Raw genomic sequence first — 25,436 nt, 5'->3', positions numbered from 1 at the left:
TGGCTTGAATCGGAGAAAAGACCGTGGAGCACCCAGTATAATGCAAAATTGAAATTCAAGCAATAAATGAAATGCACATGGCATTCACATGGTGCTATGAGACAGAGCTGGTGACATTCAAGCGCTATTACCTATTATTAAGGCTGAGAACATGTTAATAATAATAATAGTAATTTTATTATATGTACCCCTCCCATCTGACTGGGTTACCCCAGTCACTGTGGGCAGTTAATAAAACATTAAAAACTTCCCGACACAGGGCTGTCTTCATAGTTCTTCACATCTGATGGGTAGGCGTTCCACAGGGTGGGCGCCACTACCAAGAAAACCCTCTGCCTGGTTCCCTGTAGCTTCACTTCTTACAGCAAGAGAACCACCAAAAGGTCCTCAGAGCTTCCTAAACAAAGGAATCCTTGCAGCTGCTGCATTTAACACTGGTAAGCCCTGACTACCCATGTGAAATGGAAAGGGGCACTACAAGGCAGAAGTGCATCTGCTGATCTGGTACATTCTGGGTCAGTGTCTGCTTTGCAGTCAACCAGCGCTTTCAGAGTCGAGCTGGAAAAAGAATGAAGAAATGCCTGTGTATATACAGCAAGCAAAACTATCAGCGAAAACAAATCTCTCTCTGCATTTCCCTGAAAGAACTCCATCAAACCTATCAGCTGGCCTTGTGGGAACTGCCCAACTTTTGTAACCCTGGCCTTGAGCAGCAACGAGGTCAGCAAATCAAGAGAAAATACCAGACAGCTCTGAGAGGACTTGTGATTCCACATCCTAATAGCTGTCAACTTCTCCCTTTTTTTAAAGGGAAATTTCCTTATTCCGAATAGGATTCCTCGCAAGAAAAGGGAAAAGTTGACAGCTATGCGTACGGTAATGCTGCAGAAGAGTCTGCTGCACAGCCCGGCACAGAACCACCACCAACCCAAACACTCCCCACCCAAAGCTTTGCAACCCAAGACACCAATGACTCCATAGGGAAAACAAACAAATAGTATAGAGGTTTGTAAGCCAACACTGTGTGGGTGGAGTTCTACTCAAGCAATGGGGCTGCCCCTTTCTCAAATCCTCCCTGCAGGCTCCCTGTGCCTCCAATATCTGTTCTGGAGCAGATTTCAACAATGCATGGGGGAAAGGAGAACAGTTTGTTATATCGCACAAGCAACGTTCCATTGGATACGGTTCATAGCATAACAACCCCGCTTAAGACATTCAGTCCACAGAGAGGGAGTGGCACCTGTGACAGGTAGCAGGGCCCACAGGGAAGATGTTATGAGTGTGGCTATGGAACCCGTTCGAGCCAATTGTCTACTGGCTGGAAATAATTTGGAAGCTGCGGAACTGGTCTTATATGCCTCATCTCATGTTGATCACCTCCATGACACTCCAATGGACTTATGGGGACTCCTAATCACTTATGGAAGGATGGCCCAATGAGCAACCCCTGAGGCTTTCTGGGAGCCCCTCGGCAATGTTTGATGCCTCCAGCCCTTGCTCTGCCTTCCCCAAGGTGGGTGAGTGCTGGGCTTTGAGAAGGGAGGCCCCAGAGTTTTGCCTTCCCAAAGTCAAATTAGAGCTTTCCCAGCTTTAGGAAGGAGATAAGAGGGCTATATCTGAGATATAGCAATGTCTGAGAGTCACCAGGCACAGGAGGGAAGACACATTTGAGGCATAACGAACAGAGACAGCTTCCAAGAAATGTGGACCCCTTTCTTTAACTATGTTAACGACCAATAATCAAGACCTTTCCTATACCAACTGCTCAATATTCTCAGTGGAGGGGTTACGTTATATTTGAATGTTGAAAGTGTATGTAAAACAAACACCATTATATGCACTGCTGGAGAAGTGTTTAATGGTTATTGTATTTGTATTTAAAAAAAACACAATTAAAAATGGTTTGGTTTGGTTTTTAAGGAGATAGGAGGGCTCTAGGACTCTACCAGAGCCTTGTGCCTCTTTCCCAGAGCCTGGCACCTTGCTTTGGGAAGGGACAATGAGGGCTGGGGGCGGGGGGGCTGTCAAATTTTGGCCTTGCCCCTCACCCCATGTGACAAGGCAGTGTGTGGTCCCTGGGTTCCAGGTCAAAGTACTCTTGCAGCCCACTTGATGTGAAAAAATTGAGCCACCTGATTTATGAAGTAATCTCAATTTAACACCTCCCTGCAGGTTCAGATCTGCTAAATCTGGATTAGCCAAGATTTATTAAGATCATAAACTACTAGAAGTTTGTGCTCCCACTCCTCCCACGAAGATCTATATCACAATTACTAATTGCTCTGCGGCCTCTTTCTGGAATGTTTTCAAAGAAGGGTTGTGTTTCTTTCTTTCATTTCCTTTCTAAAAATATAAAATTACACATATTTGTGTAAGCTTCCAGAAGCCATGGAATTAATGTGAAATGTAAACCTAAATGTTTAAATAAAATGCCCTTGGGAATGGGGGGGGGGGGAGGACAAAATGCAACCATGATATTGTAGTTTTTTTCTCTCTTTTTTTGGCCATCAAGAACATCACTGACATTTATTCACTTGAGATATAGAAAACCAATCAAGATAATCATTTCTGATCTATAGCATATGATGCATTCCCACCAATACAGAACATACAGTGGCATTACAAATGATCATTCAGCAGATTAAAACGGAAAAAGAGGTATAAGCATAATCTATTATACTGAACTGGGAAGTGTTATAGAAACCACTCAAACACTGCAGAGGAAGGAAAGACGATGCTAAGCCTACAGAAGTCTGTGGTTTTGTTAAATGTTTTGTTTCATCCCTTCCCCCCATTTTCCATTGAGATTTTAAGCTCTGTGTATTATTTGTAAGCCTTCTTGGTTTTGGTTTAATGAAAGATAGAATAAGAATGCAGTAAATATGGGACAAGGAAACAATTTTATTGCATTCTTTCCAATACAAGAGCAGCCTTCTCCCTTTTTCAGCAAGATTTCATTTTCCTGTTTGTGAACTTGCTTGGCTTTTTAGAAGAAACACGTATTTGAGTAAAGTCTATTGGTTTTAATCACTCTATGGAAAGCTAAGACGAAGGGATTGATAAAAATGGCCAGTTTTCTGTTGAATACAGCTCTAATAATCCATCATCATGGCACCCAACACATCAAATCAACTCACTATTAGATGCTCCACCACCTAAGAGCCAGCAGTAGGTTAGACAAAGTACAAGAGCACGCCATCCAACCATATTTCCACTCTATTTTCACACTATCATTATGCTTTGAAAGACTTCACAGGCATATTCTAGTTTCACATGCATGAAGGCCTGAGTAAATATGTCCCCAAGCTGTATCATTCTGAGGAAATCATCATCAGTGACACAAAAAGAAAACCTTGCCAAAAACAGTTCCTCATTTTGGTTTGCTAGCATCAAAGAGAACCAATTTCTGTACATTCAAATGCAAGTACCTGTACCTGTAACTCATTAAATAAATATTAAATTGGTCCCAAATGTGGTGGCCAGATTCCTAGCTCAGGTTTCTTTCAGAACTCATATATACAGCTCATGAAACAGCTGCATTAGCTGCCAGTTTATTTCTGGGTCCACGTGAGTAAGGTGCTCACACTAGTGTTCAAAACCTTAAATAACTTAGGGCCCAAATATGTGAGAGATCACGGCCTTCTTTACAGACTCTCTCAGGTGTTAAGATCAGCAGAAGAGGGGTGTATTGGGAGTTCCACTGCCACTACCCAGGTGAGGGTGGTTTGGGTAAAGGAATTCTCTGTGGCAGCCCCTAAATTGTGGAATTCCCTCTCCACACAGGAAATGCTGAAGATGCACTTATTTTATCTGGGCCTTTGACACCTGAAATGTATATTTTTAGGATCCACCTTACTTACTTAAAGTAAGAGATTCTAACTTACTTTAAACTGTTTTTACGATTGTGTTTTGAATCGCTGACCTGGGACCCTGGAATGAGGGGTGGGCAACAGATATTAAATTATATTATTAATGGCGGCAACTAGTATCTGCAATCTAGTTAAGACTTCCATGTTTACATATTTTCTAACTGAAATACATGAGTGGAAATCAGACAAGACTCCAGAGCCTAAAAGCTGCTTCCGCGTGGTTTTCTCCAATTCTCCTGTCATTACATCCCAGGCCTTCATGGGAGTTCAAAAACCTGAAGCTTGGGGTGCCAAGGGTAAGCTCCACTGGAGATGCAGATAGGGATTCTCCATTGCGCAAACAGAATTTTGCTGGCCCAGTTCCCAGTGCCATGCAGGCAACCCTGGGTAATATATATTTTTAAAAAATTATAACCCACTTTTCTCCCTCTAAGTCTCAAAGTGGCTTACAACAGCAACACCATACAAAATACCTAATTTAAATATAAATTAAAAACTCAGAAATTTAAACAACACTACACTAGAGGCATCAAGGATATCAAGCAATCAGTGCCCTCTCTTTGGCAGGAGTTTAGCATTGGTGTAGAAACAAGATAGAGTGTTTATGTATAATATCATACGTAACACACACACACAGCCTCCAGGATTGTTCAATTTTACCAAAAAAAAAAGTTTAATTTTATCAATATTACAACACATAAATTAATAACACTTCAATATCTAAATAAAGAGACACTATGTAACTCTTTCCAAAAAAAACCTTATGGAAAAGATAAACAATCCATTTAGTCTAATACTCCAAACATCCTTCTTCCACTAATGGCTATTCTGTAATTTCACAAATATATTGATTTTTAAAATGTGAATATTTTAAATAAGACATTTCAACATACAGCCTCTTACCTTTAAATAAGATCCATAGTATTTGGTAACATATGGACTGTCACACTGACTCAGCACTGTAATCTCTTGTTGAATGTCTTCTATTTCATCTTCAGCTTCTTCAAGATCAATAATTTTTATAGCAACAACTTTCTGACTTTGATTGTCAATTCCTTTAAAAACTTCACCAAATGAACCTTTGCCGATCTTCTCCAGCTTTGTAAAGAGCTCTTCTGGATCTGCTTTCAGATTCTGCAGAAATACAGAAAAGAAAAACAACACCTTTGATTTTATGATTCTGAGTTCTTGAAGGCATGTCTACTCAGAAGTGAGACTTGCTCCCCAATAGCATACACAGGATTATGGCATCAAATAATTAAATTTACACTGCAGATCTCAGTTCAGTACAAATATTCAGTTTTAATACAATCGTTTCAAACCAACATGGGAAGGCCTATTCTATGTTCAAACTATTTCCAAACAGGTTTTCGTACTTCAATTTTGTAATATTCTCCTTCCTAGATACTGAGTCCCATGTGATCTACCAGCAAAAGCAGGGTCGTCCCTAAATGAAATTCCAGAACTCCAATGTCTAAATGAACCCAAAATTTGCCTTGTGAAAACCAAAGTTCTATGCCAACCACAAGCTAAAGAATAGGACGATCTGCGCTTAAGAATTTGGATTTATAGAACTGTTGCAGTTGAGGGGTTGAAAAATTAAGGTGATTTCGGCAAGTAAAATGTATGCTTGTAAAAAGTAACGGGGCAGAAAGGAGGATGATCTTAGGAAGATAAGGGTGTTAGAAAGGCAATAATTCAATTTTACTCATTATAATTCCATCCCCCAAGTTACTATGGGCCAAGTCTAGCTTACACTGCCAATGTATGCTGTCATACTACATAATATACATTATACTTCCTCAATATAGTGTCGTCCAGATAATCTGGACCACAACTCCCATCAACCCCAGCTAACGTAACTTCCACCAACCCTGAATGTTGACTATCAAGTTGAGGAAAGCTGAAATAGCCTCACGTATAGGATTGTTGCTGCAGTCGTAATGCAGTGCCTGCGTGCAGCATGAGAACTTTGTTCCATGAATGCATGCTGTGCAGCTTCATACAATTCCACCTTTTAATAACAGAAAAGCACAGAAATGGCTGACATCGTTTACAAGGCACATTTAGGAAGCCCACATGTGCTTGGCCATAACGCATGCAGAGAAACAAAGCCCCAAGCACAATCTGTATCCTTCCCCTTCAAATGACTGGCTTCCATGGTGCCCAAACTAACCTTAACACATCGCAGTATGCGAGATGAGGGTTGATGCATTAAGATCAAGCAAAGGTATGTATAGCGTGTGTTTAGAGTTGACTAGTAGCGGACACCAAAACTACTCTGGGCAACTGTCAAATTACAGGGACGCGGGTGGCGCTGTGGGTAAAACCTCAGCGCCTAGGACTTGCCGATCGCATGGTCGGCGGTTCGAATCCCCGCGGCGGGGTGAGCTCCCATCGTTTGGTCCCAGCTCCGGCCCACCTAGCAGAACGAAAGCACACTTAAGTGCAAGTAGATAAATAGGTACCGCTTTATAGCGGGAAGGTAAACGGCGTTTCCGTGTGCTGCGCTGGTGCTGGCTCGCCAGAGCAGCTTCGTCACGCTGGCCACGTGACCCGGAAGTGTCTCTGGACAGCGCTGGCCCCGGCCTCTTAAGCGAGATGGGCGCGCAACCCCAGAGTCGGACACGACTGGCCCATACGGGCAGGGGTGCCTTTACCTTTTACTTTAGTAGCGGACACCAAAACTACTCTAGGCAACTGTCAAATTAACTAATTAATTTATTAGAACTCTGCCACATTATCGAAACTACTGTCTCTGAGAAGAACTCAGTTCTTCCTAGAAGGTCAATGGAACATTGTGCTAAATTTCATGCAAACTACTACTCAGCAGTAACAGAAAGTGTTGATGAAGCATCTAGGATTAGTTTTAAAAGACAAATTACATGGCCAGAGAAAACAGAGACTGTTTTCTACAAATTTTCCAAAAGTGTCAAATCTGAATATGACTAAAGGCATTATGATTATTAGCCACCCATCTGACCGGGTTACCCCACCCACTCTGGGCAGCTCCCAACAAAATATTAAAAACACAATAAAACATCACCCATTAAAAACTTCCCTGAACTGTCATCTGTTTGATATGGAGGGTGTTCCACAGGGAAGGAGCCACTACCAAGAAGGACCTCTGCCTGGTTCCCTGTAATGTCGCTTCTCACAGTGAGGCCCTCAGACATTTTAGGACATTTATATTCCACATCATGGGACTCAAGGTAGTGCACTAGGCACTAACAAAGCCTGCTTACTTTCTGCAAAGCCTTCTTAGACCATACCCTGGGACCAATCTTTTATCCTGTTCAAAAATAACAAGGCCCCTTCAAGTCCACAATATAAGCACTAACCACACAAAGAAGGGTCCCAAGGCCTGCTCCCTCTCCCCCAGCGATGTAATGTACCACAAGACTGGGACTGTGAAGTTTCTATATACACCCCCCTCATATTCCCACTCATTTTTACAAGTGGTTTCCATAAGAGTATGTATATAAATGCCAAACTGAACATTTCTGTTTAACTATACAATAACTAGCTAAGAACAACAGAGCTGCACACAAACATGCTAATAAGAAGGGGGCATATGTGCTTTCTCTGGGGAGGCAAGTTTTCTATTACGAAGAGCAATAAAGTTTTACATTTTCAGCTTTACAGCAGAGCTCTACAGAACCAGATTCGCAGAACTAACCGAAAGAGCTATTAAAATTGATGAGAATGTAATCCTTTACTGTGTGTGCTTTATTCAAGCTTATAATTAGCCTGCAGAGCATATGAATTACTCCCAGGCAACTAGGCCCAAAAACTTTCTAAAAGTTGGGGTTCTTTTTGGGGTTTTCCCCAACTACAAAAAAGAGCAGTCAAACCAAGATGGTGTGTATGTGTAAAACTAGTTTTTGCTAACTTATTTCCAAGACTCATCGTTTCAATAACGTTACCAACCCTAAAGGGATATGGATAATTGACAATATAAATTAGCGTTAAGACAAACAGGTAACCAACAAAAACTAGCAGTGAATTCAATACCTAAAGTACATATAGAAAAGCAAAACACAAACAAGATTATTATTGTTATCTGATTATAGCAGCAAGTGTAGAAAGAGGCATTTGTGAGGATTGGTTAGAAAAGAGATACGTTATATTCAGTGAAATTTACAGTATTTGTGAGGGCAGTGAGAACGCTAAGATTAAGACTTGTTACAGTAAAAAGTAATTGTATTGGAACAGATATAATCAGAATGTTCCTATGGAAATATTGTTATCTTAAAAGAGGCATAATTTCCTTTTGCCATTCAAAACAGGATGATTAATTTAAGGGAAAATGTGCTTAGATTATATATTGTCTACAGTTATCACTATTTTCGGTTCCCTTTCCATGACAATGCGCCAGCACATGAACTATAAAATGTATGTTTTGCAGATCTAAATAGGGTTTCAAAAACACAAATCTAGAAAACAGAGCCTCTGAGTTTAACCAGGAAATTCTAGTGCTGCATCTTGGCCACTCTCTTGCACCTGTCCCCTGCAACTCTTGTCTAACCTGTTTTAGTCAAGAACTTCACCAGATTTCAAAACGAGGAACCATATCCTGCCTAATCCCCTGTGTCCTTTAACCCAGCTGATCACATGATGTCAGCAACCCTACAGAGCTTCAAATGACTTCTCTCCAGTGGTTCCCAGTAGCTGGTCATGAATAATCCCTTGTTACTCAACAACCTCCAAGACCTTTTCTGAAACAGATGTTGCCCTCCTTGCAACACACCATTTATGAAGCAGCTCGGCAAAAGCAGTACAAGGCAGCACCCTAACATCATTTCTATAGGCCCAGTCCAACTTGTAAAAAATGCCTCCTCCCTTCCAAAATCTATTGTCCGTTTTGAAAACACTTGAGGATTGACTGCTGTTCCTCAGCTTCTTTTACTCCCCTGTATTCAAACCCGTTGCGTTTTTGACCACCTGAATTGCATTAATAATAATAATAATAATAATAATAATAATAATAATAATAATACCTGCCCATCTGGCTGGGCCTCCCCAGCCACTCTGGGCGGCCCCCAACAGAATATTAAAAACACGGTAATACATCAAACATTAAAAACTTCCCTAAACAGGACTGCCTTCAGATGTCTTCTAAAAGTCAGATAGTTGTTGATTTCCTTGACATCTGATGGGAGAGCATTCCACAGGCCGGGCGCCACTACCGAGAAGGCCCTCTGCCTGGTTCCCTGTAACTTAGCTTCTCATAGTGAGGGAACCACCAGAAGGGCCTCGGAGCTGGACCTCAGTGGATGGTGGTGGAGACACTCCTTCAGGTATACTGGGTCAAGCCGTTTAGGGCTTTAAAGGTCAGCACCAACACTTTGAATTGTGCTCGGACAGAGCTGCAAGGCATGCATGTATATAAACACAAATGCACTGGCAAATGCCATTTAGAGCTTATTCTATTTCTAGAATCTGCAGTGGTACCTCTGGTTATGAACGGAGGTCCGTTCTTAAGCTGAAACCATTCTTTACCTGAGGCACCACTTTAGTTAATGGGGCCTCCCGCAGCCGCTGTGCCACCGCCGCGCAATTTCTGTTCTCATCCTGAGGTAAAGTTCTTAAACCGAGGTACTACTTCCGGGTTAGCAGAGTCTGTAACCCAAAGCGTTTGTAACCTGAGCTACCACTGTAATCTCCATTCGTATACAGATGCTAGGGGACCAGCAGCCTAACACATACCTCAAGGAGTGCCTCTCTCCTCATGAACCAACCCAGAACCTGCACCTGAGGCCCTTCTTCAGGCTTACTCTCCACAGCAAGTGTGCAGGGTGGCAACATGAGAACAGTCCTTTTCCACAATGGCTCCACTTGTGGAATGGCTCTCCCCAACAAAGCATGCCAGGAGTCATTGCTGTGCTTCTAGGTGCCAGGCAAAACCCTGGCACCTAAAAGACCCAGGTTTATGTTTTTTAATTGCCAAGGCAGTTACCGTGGCCTTTGTGGGACTTATCCTTTAAGTGGTGTGGGTAGGACTTGTTCCTTTTAAATACAGGGCTGGAATGAGTGTTTAAGGTTTTGTTTATTGCTGTTTTTACATTATTTCAATCCCTTCCGTTTTTATTTCTGCAGTGCAAGTTGCTTTGAGGGGCCTGAGTGCAAGCGGTAACAATCACAGCTACAACTCACATCTGTGCTGGAATCTATTTACTAAATGAGCACTATTGGTCTCACCTGTCCCTGAGATCTGACTGTCCACAATAGTTTTTCTTTGTTTTTCTCTTCCTATCAGTCACTTACTACACCCCTGTTAACTCCTAAGTGTCTGCGCCCAGGAAATGCCAAGCAGGAATTAAAAGAACACTGGGCCATGTCATTTTTGAGCATGTCGCTTAAAAAGGCTCAGATCTGCCGCTCACGAGTACCAGTACTAGAGTTTCCTGTAGAAGCAGCCTCCCTCCATTCTAGAGGGCAGTAGCTCACTCTTCCTAACCCTGCTTGCTCTTTTCGGCTTCTGATTGGCTCCAGAGCCTCACAAGATCCAGAAACTCCAGTGTACTGGGAAATAAGTTTGCATAAAAACCCTCAAGCATGATATGTAATGCAGCCTCAACACTTTACCTCATAATGATGGGCTTGTAGTCTCAGCTGTGCCCCAATAAAATATACCTGCTAGCTTCCAAGTAGAGAACAAGGAAGCACACTTCTCCCCAGCTTCTGCTTCCCATTTTTGGCATAGTTACAGAAGAAAAGGCAACTCAACTCTCGGGCCCCCTTTCTAGACAAGGCACAGCCAACCCATTCAGATCTACTGCAGCCTGCAAAGAACAGAAAGCTGCAGTCTGGGTTAGTTCTGCTACTCAGCTTGGCTGAGAAGAAAGTTCTCTCTTCTTGTGTATGTAGTCACTTATCCCTTGGTCTGGTGAAACACAGGCCTTCTTCCCTCCCACCACTTCTCCTTGGTAGGCCATAGCAACACCAGGCCAGAATAGGAAGGCCTACATGTCTGCCACCACTTCCTGGGATACTGCAGGCCATCAAAATGCAGCGCTCTTGAGTTTGGAAAACCGGACTCCCGTCTTAACATACAAAATAGGAATGCCCATCTGAATTCACAGCAGAGTTCTTCTTCCCTGTGTGCCACGCACACTCAAAGAGATGTTATTTTATGCTACTTAATGCAAATACTACGACACTACAGATGCAAAACAAGTTTCAAAGAAGTTTTCCAGAGAGATGGAAAACTCACAGGCCGAAGACGGGCTTCTTACTTAAAGCATGAAAAGAATTCCTGAAACGGCTAGTATTTTAAATACTGCACAATTAAGTCCCCCCCCCCAAACAACAAATATTACTTCAAGGACGCCGTATATGGATTTTGCTAACAAACAAAAAAATAAGGAAGAAAAACTTAAGGTAAAACTCGCTAAATCACACTCATTCACTCTCTGTCTCACACACACACACACACCAGCCAAAAAGTTACCTCTTTGTACCTTTTTATAAACCTCACACAGTATATGACCCTTACCCAGATGTGATGACCATGGTCATCTGTGTGCCTTAACTGCAGTGGATCAGAACATTGGTTTCTTGTGAGGGGTGGTGTTGTTGTTTCTAAAGGGAGCCCTTTAAAAGATCTTGGCCACAGGAAACACACCTGCATTACTGCTAGCCGCTCCCAGGTGACAGCAGAACCCAAAATAAATTAAGGGTTGCCCCTTAATTTAAAACAGCAAACTATCCGGATTGTACCTTGAGCGAGGCACCAACCCCCTCTCTTTGCAAGGGGCGGCCTGAATAGTTAGCAGAGCAGGAGATTCTTAAATTTCAGGGTCGTGGGTCCGAGCCCCACGTTGGACCAGGAGATTCCTGCCCAGCAGGGGGTCGGCCTAGCTGACCCTCGCGGTCCCTTTCGACTCTGCATTTCTAGGAGTCTGTCCCCTCACCCCCCCCCCCAACTGCTCATTTAGACGCTCCCTCCAGCTCATTTACAAGTTAGCCAGGTTCACCCAGCCCCCACCCTCACCCAACCCAATGGTAGCACCCCCCGGGATGAAACAAACCCCTGCATATCACTAAATTAGCCCGGGGGGAGGAAGAAGAGTGTGTGTGTGTAACGTACCGCCCCCCCTCAAAAAAAAACCCACCTCCCCCTCTGCGTTCCCATTGGGGGGGGGGCTCTTGGATTGCAGTTTGAAGCCCATGCAGGGAGGTGGGTTAGGACGGGGGGAGAGCCCGGAGGCGGCGGCTGGTTTCTCACCTGCATGCCCGGCAGGCCAGGCTGCTGCACCGGGGAGTGAGCCATGATGACGGAAGCGGCAGAGGCAGCGCTGCTACCGCCCCTCCTGCGCGCGGGCCCCTCTCCTTTCCTCCTCTCTTGCCTTCCTTCCCTCCTCCTCCTCCTCCTCTCTCTCGAAGCAGCTCCAGGAACTGAAGGATTCACCTCAGCCCCATCCCCAGCCAGCACCCGCTTGCTCCTTCCCCCTCGTGCACCCCCGATCCACCAGGGCTAGGCGAGCCACCAGCCGAATACGGAAGGGACGGGCGGGCGGGCGGGCGGAGGACTCCCGGGTCTCTGTGCGTCTGTGCGCGCGCGCAAGGCAGCGAAGAGGGCGGGCAGGCGCACAACACAGCCGGGTTTGGGAAAGGGGTGAACCTGGAGGAGGAGCGAATCCTGACCCTCCTCCTCCGCGCACGGGTCCGTAAAGGGAAAGGACGAGGCCACGAGGAGGAGCCACGCTTCTCGCGCAGCCCAGCCGGGCCTATTGGCGCGCGGCGGCGGCGGGGCGGGCGAGGCGGGCGCCCCTCCCTTCCTCCCCAAAAGAGTTCTGTGAAAACTCGGAAAGGGAACTCGCTTGTAGATGTTCAGATGCCCTATTCATGTGCATATAGAGATATGTCTCGCCCGCATCAACCTCTGCAACCACAGCGCTCGGCTTCGCCCCCGATGGCGCGCTCTTCCAGTCATAGGGCTGAGGTCCCTTCGGCCCCCCCAAATAAAATATATGCCCTTAAAGTTGATGGGCATTGCCATTCAAATTTTGTTTGTGTCGTCTTGGGATCGATTTTGCGGGGTGGGGCTTACCCGCCCCCTCCCCATATTTTATTCAGATCGGCCCCCTTGCTTCTCAGATGCACGGATGCCAATATATAGGTCCCAATCGAATCGAACTCTTGATGACAAATGTCTCCGTTTGTGTCGTGTGTTTTCCCAACTCCACTTTCGCTCCTCCCTTTCGTGTGACCCTGGGCCATTCGGAAGTGGGCGGAGCCAGGCGCAGCTGACGGGGTGATTGCCAGGATCCTGAGGAGGGCGGCGGGAGGAGAGGGCGCAGCTGCGCGCGTCCTCCTCTTCTTTTTCTCCCCGCCTTCCTAGCACCCTTTTCCCGGATTGGGGAGCGAAATCGGTGCAGGAATTCTCACGCGCTGACCTTGAGCTTCGATTCAGGAGGCATCTGCGGCGAGCAGGTGCATGGCTTCTTCAGCTCTGCTGTGTGGAAATGGACTGCCGCAGTTATGGCTGTTTTAGGTCCACTACTACAGTATTCATCCAGCTAGCGGTTTAGCGGTCGTGCAGGTTTTCTAGTGCCACGGTCTCCATAGCTAAGTGTGTGTTTTCCTTCTCTCAGCCCAAGCCAGCTAAGCGAGAGGCTACTTGCAAGTCTGCCTTACAAAAAGCACACTTCAGTTAACTGCCCTGTGTGTTTCATGCTCAAAAGGATTTCTTAAGGCTCTGGTGCAAGGGCAAAAGAGGGAAAAAGAAAGGCACAGATTGAAAAGGAGATAACGGTAGTCATGCTGATTTCAGACGCTTCCAGTGTCCCTATTTTCCAGGAACAGTCCCAGATTTACAGAAGCCATCCAGGTTTCTGATTTGATCCCAGAATGTCCCACTTTTCCTTAAGGTAAAGGTAAAGGGACCCTCTGGCAAACCAGAGCAGCACACAGAAACGTCGTTTACCTTCCCACCGGAGCGGTACCTATTTATCTACTTGCACTTTGACGTGCTTTCGAACTGCTAGGTTGGCAGGAGCAGGGACTGAACAACGGGAGCTCACCCCGTCGTGGGGATTCAAACCGCCAACCTTCTGATCGGCAAGTCCTAAGTTCTATGGTTTAACCCACAGCGCCACCCGCGTCCCTTGCTTTTCCTTAGGACGTCCCTATTTTTATTGGATAAATGTTGGAAGATATGGAGTTAAGTGACCCCCAAGCCAAGAAGATAAGTAACCTTTAGAAGACTGCAGCCCTGTATAGGGAAGTGTTTAATGTTTAATATGTTGTTATATATATGTTGGAAGCTGCCCAGAGCGGCTGGGGCAACCCAGTCAGGTGGGTGGGGTCTAAATAATACAATTATTATTATTATGGAATAGGACATCCCTGTTTTCGTCGGAGAAATGTTGGAAGGTATGTGATCTCAGGTAGCAGGTTATCCATTCTGTTCTTCTGTGTGGAGCTAATTGACAGAGACGGCCAATCAATTTCCTAACAACTCTTCATGCGGTTATAATTGCCTACATTCCTTTGTTGGGATGATCAGTTAACCATTATCAGAAGTTTCTGTTTTAATGCAATAAAAGCATCACACCCACAACCTCAACGCTTACACAATCAAAGAGGTTGCAGATGCTTAATGACACCAAAAGGGCTGGATGAGGTTTCAGCAACACACTCAACCTCACTGGTTTCACAAGGTAGGCTGTCAAGATAATTCGGCTCAAGAATGTCTAGTGTTTATGCCTCACATAGAGTGGCCAGTTGGCAAAGAGGGCAGGGCTCCTGCAACTTTCATAGTTATGTAAAAGCCCCACCTGCTGAAATTCCCTCTTCTGGCATACATCCATGTATTTCCAATTTAAACCCATTTGACAACCGATCTCTTGCGACAAAAAAAGGTGGAGGGAAATGATTTTGAAGGTTCCTGAAAGGTTAGCGTTGGTTAAAACTATTGTTCCTTCTAAGCTAACTTTTCTTATTCAGAGCTTACCAATTTCAGTTTCTTTTAAACAGCTTTGGAGCTGGCAGCGGCAGCTGAATTATTTTATTTTTGCTTGCAAATGACCTAGAAAAGGTGGAAAGCTGCTGTGCTTACCTTTAAAATGGGGGAGGGGGGAATGGGGGCTTCCTGATTTAACTAGGTATTGCCAAGCAAACCAAATTAGACATTTTGTTTCCCACACATTAGATGATACCAATAGGTGGGTACAATTAGAAATCCAAGCTATTAAAGGGATCACAACTATATCATGTTTTTTGGTTTTTATTATGTATTTTGTGTTTTCATATTTTGATTTTATGTTGTAACCACCCTGAGACCTGTGGGTATAGGGCAGTATACAAATAATAATAATAATAATAATAATAATAATAATAATAATAATAATAAAATACAGCATAAAGGTAAAGGGACCCCTGACCATTAGGTCCAGTCGTGACCGACTCTGGGGTTGCGGCGCTCATCTTGCTTTATTGGCCGAGGGAGCCTGTGTACAGCTTCCGGGTCATGTGGCCAGCATGACTAAGCCGCTTCTGGCGAACCAGAGCAGCGCACAGAAACGCCGTTTACCTTCCCGCCAGAACAGAACCTATTTATCTACTTGCACTTTGATGTGCTTTCAAACTGCTAGGTTGGCAGGAGCAGGAACTGAGCAACGGGAGCTCACTCCATTGCAGGGATTCGAACCGCAGACCTTCTGATCGGCAAGTCCTAGGCTCTGTGGTTTAACCTACAATGCCACCCGCGTCCCTAATAATACAGCATACCCCTTCTTAAAGCATAAATTCAGAACCCATGGCTCATAGATTCATATTAGCCAAGCTAATGTGCTGGAAGGGGACTGCGGGTGTGTAGTTCCCTGCCATGTCGCTGGTGATCCCTCGCCCTTCCACTCTTTGTATCTAAATGTACTGTATACCATTTTTATTATGCAACTAAGTGGAGGGCTAAGGGATTTTATAGGCTTTTAGGTTTCTATGTTGATGGCCAGTGGATGATTTAATTATTTATTTTACTTGATCTGATCCTTCCTTCCACCCACATATGTATGGATCTCTCCAAAATCCTTCTACCGATGCTTCCGACTTTTAACAAACTCCTACGGTCCCGGTAGCAGCAGTGTCTAATTACTCCAGCCTAACATCCATGTGCCTGGAATTTGCAGTTATGTGGCTGAAGAGAGCCCTGGTCTGTTACCACAAAAAGGGGGCTTCACCATAGCCCATCAATTGCCAATCCCTCTCTGTTATACCTTAAGAAATCTCTTTAAATTGTTGCTTGTTTGGGTAAAAAAAAATTGTTTATAAGATAGTGTGAAGATGGGGGTGGTATGTAAGTCATACAGATAGGCCTTTTTTTAAGCTGGGACTTGCCAGAACTCAGTTGGCACCATTGCCATTCTAACAGAACGAGGGGGGTGTTTGTGGCAAGTTCCAGCACCTCTCTTTTTTCTAGAAAAATAGCACTGTATACAGACCAGGAGTAAATAAACTTTTGCAGTGCAAAAGGTGACACTCCCTTCTGGACAATCTTCCAAATGCCACATGAGAGTGGAGGGCAAGGACAAAGGCAAAAGTGGGCAAAGCAACAAATGTAATTTTATCTTTCTACAGCAGGCCAGGCTGTATTTGCATTCCTCTCTATTTTCCACCCAGACAAGGAGCATTGTCAGAGTTCACGGACATGTTTCAGACAGGCAGAATCACTCAAGGCAGGGCCAGTGAAGGCTGTAAGCTTTCCCTGGTGCCCCCATAGAGTCTCCTCCACCCTCTTAAATTAGCATTTTATTGTAATGAATATGGTGTGTTCCTGGTTGCGGTGATGTAGTGGGGCCATGAATTTACAAAAGGCTGGCAATTCCTGCGCTATCCTGATCCTCAACAGTAATGAAACAGAAGCCCAGCTCCCTTCTTCCTCTGAGAAAGTAAACCAAACCATTCATTTTTGGAGTCACAGTTTTATTTCGTTTGCCTTTGCTTGTTTATAATGCAATTCCTCTTTGTTCATCTCTACCACAGTAGGCACCTGAAGCTAGATTTGGCAGTCCTCTGGCAGAAAACAAAGGAAGAGGTGTGTAGTGCAATACCAGGGTCATCAATATTCAACTGGCTCAGATACGTGTTCTCAGGAGGAAAAACCCCCCACACATGTATAATAGCAATCATTATCTGTAGGACAGCATATCAAAGAGCCTCTAAAGCCTGTATGTTTTGTGAGACAGGAGCACTTGCCTTCTGATACAACATGAAATTAAAGCAGTTCTGTATAAAAAAAAATAATACTTTGAATGTCTTTTCATTGTGGCCAGGTGTAATTAGGTTCAGATCCCTTTTTAAGTGCAAAATCTGCTGAGAAAGAACTGGGGGGGGGTCCTCATTTTCTTCACAGGAGAACAGATGTCTTAATCTTCGCCCTCGGGAGGGAGGGTGTATTTTGATGGTGTTCACAAACCATCCCTGCCCAGTGAGAAGGCAGCACTTATGTGTCTTGGACTACAGATGCAGTTGTCCTGATGACAGTTTATATTCACATTCAGCCTTTAGTATATGTTCACATCTGAGTCTGTAAAACGGGTGCATTTCCATTTTCATAAGATGGCGGTTCCTTTTCCCTCTTCTTTTCGTCCTCTACCATTTGAGCTTCAACCTCAACTGGATCCACATATGTGTAAAAATAGGCCATGATGGCAAAAACAAGGGTAACTGCAACAAGTAAAGCTGCAAACAGAACGTATTCTACCCACTGTAAAAAAAAGGTTAAAAAAAAAAAGGTTTTAGATTTATATATATTTATATTTATATATATATAACATGCTATTGCTAACAAATAAGCATTTATGCATTAATTCAAAGAACAAGAGGATTTTTAGCAGAAGTCATTACATTATTTTAAGGCTTGTTTCAAATATTAGAACAGTCACATGAAGTGCCCTTGGGAATCGAAACTGCCTAGCTTGCCTCTTTTAGGAAGTAGCACATGGTTCAGGAAAATTGAGATTGCAATCCTAACTGTGTCTACTCAGAAATAAGTCCTGTTGAATTGAATGTGGTTTACTCTCAGATAAGCAGGGTTGCAGCCTGATGGGGAACAAATTTCCTTGCACTCCACAAAGGCTGTGGATAAGGAGCAGGGGTAATTTTTGTAGGATTGTGTCTGGCACTTAACACGGAAATTCTGGTATCTAGAGAACCTCGCTGAGATTTCCATTTCTATAGGTTTAACAGAACCTTTCTTTGGCTATGCTATTATTACTACTGCTAGTACATGGGCTACAAAATTGTGCTCTGCAAAAACTTAAAACTTCTGAGTCGTTAATTGAAGTCTTCCATCTTTAGATTTGCAAGTCATGTCACATTTGCTACCATCCAACTATCAGAGGTTACAAAGAAAGGAAAAATATACGATAACAACAAGAAGAGATGAGGAAAACAACAAAGAGAGGAATGGACAGAACTGTGAATATTAATTGGACAGAACTGCAAATATCAAAGCAGTAGCAATAGAGATGATTGGATCCCTTTCTGAGCTCGAAGCATGGGTACCCCCAACAAAAATTTAAAATTTGGCTCTGTAATTTGGAACTAATGTGATTTGATTGGTTTGTTAATAAAAATTATTTTAAAAAAAACAACAACAATTGCTACCATCCAGAATCACCAGATTTCCTGAAGTTCTCCGACCTAACCATATGCTTTTGTACCAAAATTAAAGTTCCAGATGTTGAGTGTGAAGGTTCTCCAGTGACTTATCCCCGGTCCCCACCCATACAGGATACAAGATATACAGCCCATATGAACACACAAGCCTTATCGAACACAGCAAGACCTGTTTCTGAATGCATAGAATTGTGTTGTTAATGTACTGGACCCCTGCTACCTTCATGGAACCTATACCAAAGATTCCAACACGTAAAACTAACATTAGAGATCAAGGATTCAAAGCCATCTGTATTTCTTGCTGTGCATCGTATTGACATCTTTGCACGCTCAGTATTCTACTGAAACTACAACTCTGCCATAGTAACAGAGCTGTGTTTTAGTGACTTTTCTCCCCATACAACGGTGTTCACCAGTATATCTATATATAAAAACTTGTAGCCCTGATGTTAAGACAAAGTTTACTTTACCTGTTCTTCAATTTTTGAAGCTCCAGCTATAATAAGAACAATGATATTCCCCACAGCCACTGTCAACAGCCATCCAGCTTGCAAAACAGACTTCATGTTTGCAGGAGCCTACCGAAACAAGTTATTTAATTGCACATTGTTTTGAGGTACAGTATCGAATATTTATGATTCAAAATTGGCTTTTCAAGGGCCAGTTGCATATTTAGCAATTATGTCAAGGCTATGCGGATGGATTAAATACTAAACTCAGGAGGCAGATTGCAACACTTTCCTTCCCCACTGTGGTTCCAACTAAAATCACCCCTACACTTGTTTTTTGCTCTTACTAGGGCGAATGCCATCCACACGTGGGGGGAGGGATATTACTGGGGTTGCAATGGGATCGCAGTTCCTATGAAGGAAAAAATGTCAAGAAGCATCCACCCACCCACTCTGCTGAGCTTTCTATTAATTGTTTTTAACACTCCTGATGTGATTGCTATATGCACCATCTAGTTTTGCCCTCCTGGTGGTTGGATGTAGCTTGTAATCGTTTGCAAGCTAAGAAATTACTTCTGGAACAGAGTAGAATTCTTTGTTCTTTTTTGATCACACCTAGTCACAAAAAACCCCATAGCTTGGCTTTACTGAATCACATGCTCTATCAGTGGTTCTCAACTTGTGGGTCCCCAGATGATGTTGGACTACAACTCCCATCATCCCTGAGCTCTGGCCTTGCTAGCTAGGAGTGATGGGAGTTGTAGTTCAACAATATCTGGGGACCCACAGATTGAGAAAGGCTGAACTGTATCAGTTTCTACATGGGAAGTACTGTGCAGACTAGAAAAAGATTCATAATGAGAACACCATTGAAAAATACAAATCTGAGTTCACAGAACTATGCCACAGAACTATGCTATGTGTGTCAGATGGTTTAGGATCCATCTCTCACACACAGATTCTACAAGCTCACTTGCAAATCCTACTGCTGGTCTTTCCTTGGGAGCAGTCTATATGCATTTCTATTTTATAACATCTCAAGGCTACCGTTGCAACTGAGATATCTCTCAAGCAAAGTCATCTACCTGGTCATATGAAAACGATAGTCCAGTGACTGAGAAGACCACTTCGGCGCAGGTGATAATGAAATACTGAGGAATTTGCCAGGCCATACTGATTGTGTTGGGTTGAATGTCTTCAACATAGTTGAGGAGTACTTCACTGCTGTTGCACTGAAAGGAAAACCAAATTACATTAATCCACACAAAAGCCCTGCATTTTAAATAGGCAGCACAAATTAAAAATAACTTTAATCACAGCGTAAACTGACACTGAAGACGTAAAATATGAATAACTGCAAAAGACTACCCCTTTTTTAAGTTGTTCACATTAAAAAAGATTATTATAAGCAAATCGACAATGAGAAACACAGTGATCTCAGGTGCGCTCGTCCAGAGATTCTGATGGCTACAAAATCTCCACTGTGCACACTGACAGAGCTTCCATGTCACCAAAGACTCCCCATTCATTTCAATGGAAGAAACAAAGGAATGCTTGAAGGGAGATACAGTCTCCACTAAAGTGAATGGGAAAGCATGTTCATATAAAGAGATCAATGTGCAGAGAAGAGCACATGACTATGGATTAAGTATGGGAGTTGTATATTATGACTACCAGATGATAATAATAATAATAATAATAATAATAATAATAATAATAATAATAATCCCAATTGACCGAGTTGCCCCAGCCACTCTGGGCAGCTTCCAACAAATCAAAACACAGTTAAGATTTCAAACATTAAAAACTTCCCTATACATGGCTGCGTTCAGAGGTCTTCTAAAAATCAGATAGTCTATAGTCAGACAGATAGGAACTAAATCTTCAATAGATAGCAGATCATCCAGGTATATTTTAATTTGAAACCAAAAGCCTTTGAATTATAAAGTGGCTTGTGTATTTTAAGTTTAAACAGATCCTATTTACATTTACTGTGACTTCCATCATTAGCTATACCAACTCTTCAGTGCTAATCTTTTACATGTGTTTACAACAGCAGTATACTTCTAGGCATATATATTTTGCTTTGGTAACTTTGGTATGGTTATGGTGTGATATTTGTTATATATCGGTACTGGTGAGCCTCTGGATACTGTTGGGCTCCAACTACCATCAGTCTTAGCCAGCATTGAGAATGGTCAAGGATAATGGCAGCTGCAGGGTCACAGACTCCCTAATCTTGATATTTATGGTCAGATAGCAAGCCATAATGAGGATAAAAACACCATTATAATTCATGTGGAATAATTCATGCACCATTGTTAACAGGTACCCAGAAACTTTCATTCAACTGCCAGTGGTGTTTCAATATTCCTTAAAGATAAGCAAAACAACTTACCCCATCTACTACAATAGTGTAAGCGCTGCCATACCCAAATGTCAAAGACTTGCCACTGCAGTTACGAAGATCGCTGAGAATGGTAACAGTGATTTCTTTTCTGGGAAGAAAGATGGGAGGGGGGAAATGAAGTCTGATCAACACAACCTACCCAATTTAATTCACTTACGGTATATGAAGCTGTAGTAGTAGTAGTAGTAGAAGAAGAAGAAGAAGAAGAAGAATTGCTAGTATTAAGAGCAACAGCCTGAGCATTATTTGTTCAGCTTACGATCATTAACCACGTGCATTTCGGGTTAACTGCTTACTCCCAGTTCTAAAGCTTGCTGTGGCAGGATATTGTCTAAGGAAGTTTTCTGACCGCTCTCCCAGTGCACCATCGTTACTAGTGATCAGAATGAATTATATTATTCCATAGCACAGGCATAGGCAAACTCGGCCCTCCAGCTGTTTTGGGACAACAACTCATCATCCCTGACCACTGGTCCTGTTAGCTAGGGATGATGGGAGTTGTAGTCCCAAAACAGCTGGAGAGGCGAGTTTGCCTATGTCTGCCATAGCATTTAAAAAGTAAAAGCTACCCCAATTAATGCATGTTTCCTTAATGACTTCTCACCAGGAACTAGGAGGCTCTAGAACAAGAGGGGGCAACCTTTTCGGCTTGGCAGGCTAAATCTGTATCTTTGACAGGTGGGTAGGCCTCTCCATTTCACCTGCCAATAATCCGACACCCTGATGATGATTGGCAGGCCCTGTCAAAGCTGGCCTGCAAGGGTAAAGGGGAGTCACTGACCAAGTTTAATCCCGCTTTCTGAAAGCAGTCGATCTAGTCACATCTGTAACTGTCCCATACTTGACATTACATATGACTTCAGGTATGGAGCAGGTGGACGTGGTTTGGGGAATATGGCCTTGGCAGGTGAAATGGAGAGGCCTTGTGGGCCAAAATCCACCTACAAGCCAGAGGGTCCCATCCAGCTGGTCTAGAAAAAGAGCATTTGCTTTACACAGCTTTCTCTCCTGCCAACCCCAATGCAATCTTCCAAAACTCACCTACGCTTATTGGTCAAGCATGCATCTGTTTTCTCACATTTGGATCTTCTTCTCTCTTTTTGAGCTGACTCCCATCACCACCACCTGTCTTCTGGCAGCCAGCATTTTATTTACTCATAATTACCTTGGACTTTGCATTTGTTCCAGGGCTTGGTGGGGAAAATGGCAGTCCCTGACAGCAGCAGTATTTTTTGTGGTGGCTGCCGTCATATTAATACAAAAAGTGTGCACATTTTCTCCCTCACAAGACTAACAGCAGTTTGAAGGGGCCATTTAGAACAGGCAAACAGTACAGCGCAAGAGGGACTAAAAATATCTCCACCATCACCAGTTTATCAATCAAATTCCGGGCCTCATAGCTCTATTGCAGTGAAAAATACATTCAGAGATCCAGTCACAGATTTTCTGCTTAAGATACCCTAGTCTATTGAAGCACACATCCCATGAGTATTCTCAGTTCCTTAAAGATACTCAGATTTGTTGTAGCATAAGCTTCCATGGACTAGAACCCACTTCATCAAACAAATGTTGGCACTGAGACAAATAATTGCAATAAGACAATTATTTGTTTTATAACTAAAGTTTTTACTTGTACCGTATTTTTCTGTGTATAAGACGATGGTTTTTTCTTAATTTTTTGAGTAAAAATGGGGGGTCGTCATAAACGCGGTTTTTGGTGGGGCGATCAATAACTTTGAGGGCAATCACCTCAACGTAGCTCAACAACTTTGAGATCCCCCCAAAAAGCTCAAAAATACTGATTTCTTAATTAGGGCTTCAAAAGAATAGGTGTTGTCATACACAAGGGCATCCTATACATGGAAAAATATGGCATATATTATATGGTTGTAAGCCATCCCATGACTTTTTGGTGAAGGTTTAAAAAATCTGGCAAACAAACAGTAATACTTACTCTCCTCTTTGGAAAGCCGTGTAGTTTGTGGCAGAAAAATAATCCACATATCCAAAGGTAACTCCATCCATAGTGATATTAATAGTTGAATCCATATTGTTTATGAACCTTTAAGACATGATTTAAATGAAGTGTTTTTAAACAGCACAATTTATCAGTTATTGTAGACGTAGGGAACTTTTGGCCCATCAGTTGATGCTAAACTACAACTCCCATCATCCTTGGCCAACTTCTATGAGCACTAGCAAGCATTCCCAGACGTTTGTATCAAACTATTAATACAAACTATGAAGTCCAGAGAGTCCATGCAAGGTAATATGAATTTGTGACACCCAAGACTTGAAGGTCTGTGTAACTTAAGTGAAAGGACATATTTCTTCTTTCATTTATATACAGTGGTACCTCGGGTTAAGTACTTAATTCGTTCTGGAGGTCCGTTCTTAACCTGAAACTGTTCTTAACCTGAAGCACCACTTTAGCTAATGGGGCCTCCTGCAGCTGTCGCGCCACCGGAGCATGATTTTTGTTCTCATCCTGAAGCAAAGTTCTTAACCTGAAGCACTATTTCTGGGTTAGCGGAGTCTGTAACCTTAAGCGTATGTAACCTGAAGCGTCTGTAACCCAAGGTACCACTGTAATGGATAACTCAAGAATGGTGGCCCTCCAGATGTTGCTGAACAACTTTGTTAAGAAAGATTTAAAAAAAATTATGTAGCCGAAAAGCTCAGTTTCTCAGTTGCTCCAATTTTTGTTAAAGGAAGTTGTTATATCTTATGAAATCCCATTGCTGTTGAAGCATCATTCAGACAGGAATGAAACATTATAGTCCATGCATGCATACTGCCAAAAAGTTCAGCCCCACTACACTAGGCCTAGGGATAGTCAACACATCACTACACGTAGTTGTTCTGTACCCACAAGTAGGCAGCAACAGGTGGACTGGCTGTGTGGGGCAGAGCAGAGGAACTTGCAGCAGAATGCCCTATGTTTTGAAAATCACTAGTGATTAAGGTGGGGGAAATGACACAGGGCTCGTTTCGCTTTGAACAGAAGTCAATTTCTAAAATAAAATTAAAAAACATAAAAACGAATATATTACCTGATCTCATTGTTTCCTTGATCTGGTTTTTCTGTGAGGCCATCCACAAGCTGAGAGAAAGGAGATTTTGGGTTAGAGGAGTCTAATGGCTATTTTATAATACCATTCATTTTTAACCAATGCTTTGTACAAACGATAATTCAGCATTCATAAACAGTTCTTGTTCAACTTGAATCAATACTCCCATATTAAAATGCTTATGCAACTGAAAACAGGGGTGGACTGTGTCCCCTTTTGAAATATGGGTGAAGATGGAGAAATATGGATCCTGGGAGATGCCTCCATGGAACATAACATCATAGGCAGTTTTAGACCTTGGATTTAATGGTCTCACAAGGTCTCCTTCAGGCAGCCATGTGTGATATTTGAGTTGTGAACCACATCATTAACATTTCCCTTCTCCCTGGCTCCACCGCTGCTATTCCATATAACACCGGTCTTGAAAGACCTACATTGGCTCCCAGTACGTTTCCGAGCACAATTCAAAGTGTTGGTGCTGACCTTTAAAGCCCTAAACGGCCTCGGTCCAGTATATCTGAAGGAGCGTCTCCACCCCCATCATTCTGCCCGGACACTGAGGTCCAGCTCCAAGGACCTTCTGGCGGTTCCCTCACTGCGAGAGGCCAAGTTACAGGGAACCAGGCAGAGGGCCTTCTCAGTAGTGGCACCCGCCCTGTGGAACGCCCTCCCATCAGATGTCAAAGCGATAAACAACTACCTGACATTCAGAAGACATCTGAAGGCAGCCCTGTTCAGGGAAGTTTTTAATATGTGACATTTTAGTGTATTTTTCATCTTTGTGGGAAGCCGCCCAGAGTGGCTGGGGAAACCCAGCCAGATGGGCGGGGTACAAATAAATTATTATTATTATTATTATTATTATTATTATTATTATTATTATTCCATGTTTTAGAAATGCTTCTTCGTTCCTGATATGTTAGTGCAGGAGAAAGCTTGCCAAGACCATTAAAAAATTAATAATAATACTTTGATCATGTGTGGTTTTACATTTCAAAAACGTTTCAATCAT

The 25,436-nt window shown here is 43.0% G+C and overlaps 2 protein-coding genes across 2 annotated transcripts in view; both read right to left on the bottom strand.

Annotated features, from left to right (window-relative positions):
- The window catches only part of STK24 (serine/threonine kinase 24), a 38,451-nt gene extending 25,870 nt beyond the window's left edge, over nt 1-12,581 (bottom strand). Inside the window, exons 1-2 of the mRNA XM_083437969.1 lie at nt 12,100-12,581; nt 4,773-5,003 (exon numbers count right to left, since the gene is read on the bottom strand). Coding sequence (XP_083294095.1) covers nt 4,773-5,003; nt 12,100-12,144 — 276 coding nt within the window. The 5' untranslated portion in view covers nt 12,145-12,581. The remainder of the gene's footprint in view (nt 1-4,772; nt 5,004-12,099) is intronic.
- Nucleotides 12,582-16,775: 4,194 nt separating this feature from the next.
- Nucleotides 16,776-25,436, bottom strand: part of SLC15A1 (solute carrier family 15 member 1) — a 36,046-nt gene continuing 27,385 nt past the window's right edge. The window contains exons 18-23 of the mRNA XM_083437797.1: nt 24,407-24,456; nt 23,308-23,415; nt 21,342-21,441; nt 20,029-20,175; nt 18,965-19,072; nt 16,776-17,580 (exon numbers count right to left, since the gene is read on the bottom strand). Of these exons, the coding sequence (XP_083293923.1) occupies nt 17,389-17,580; nt 18,965-19,072; nt 20,029-20,175; nt 21,342-21,441; nt 23,308-23,415; nt 24,407-24,456 (705 nt within the window). The 3' untranslated portion in view covers nt 16,776-17,388. The remainder of the gene's footprint in view (nt 17,581-18,964; nt 19,073-20,028; nt 20,176-21,341; nt 21,442-23,307; nt 23,416-24,406; nt 24,457-25,436) is intronic.

The sequence above is a fragment of the Podarcis tiliguerta genome (genome assembly GCF_965153285.1).
Source record: "Podarcis tiliguerta genome assembly, chromosome: 4".
Taxonomy (NCBI): Eukaryota; Metazoa; Chordata; class Lepidosauria; order Squamata; family Lacertidae; genus Podarcis; species Podarcis tiliguerta.
This window is presented reverse-complemented; position numbering and strand designations above follow the sequence as displayed.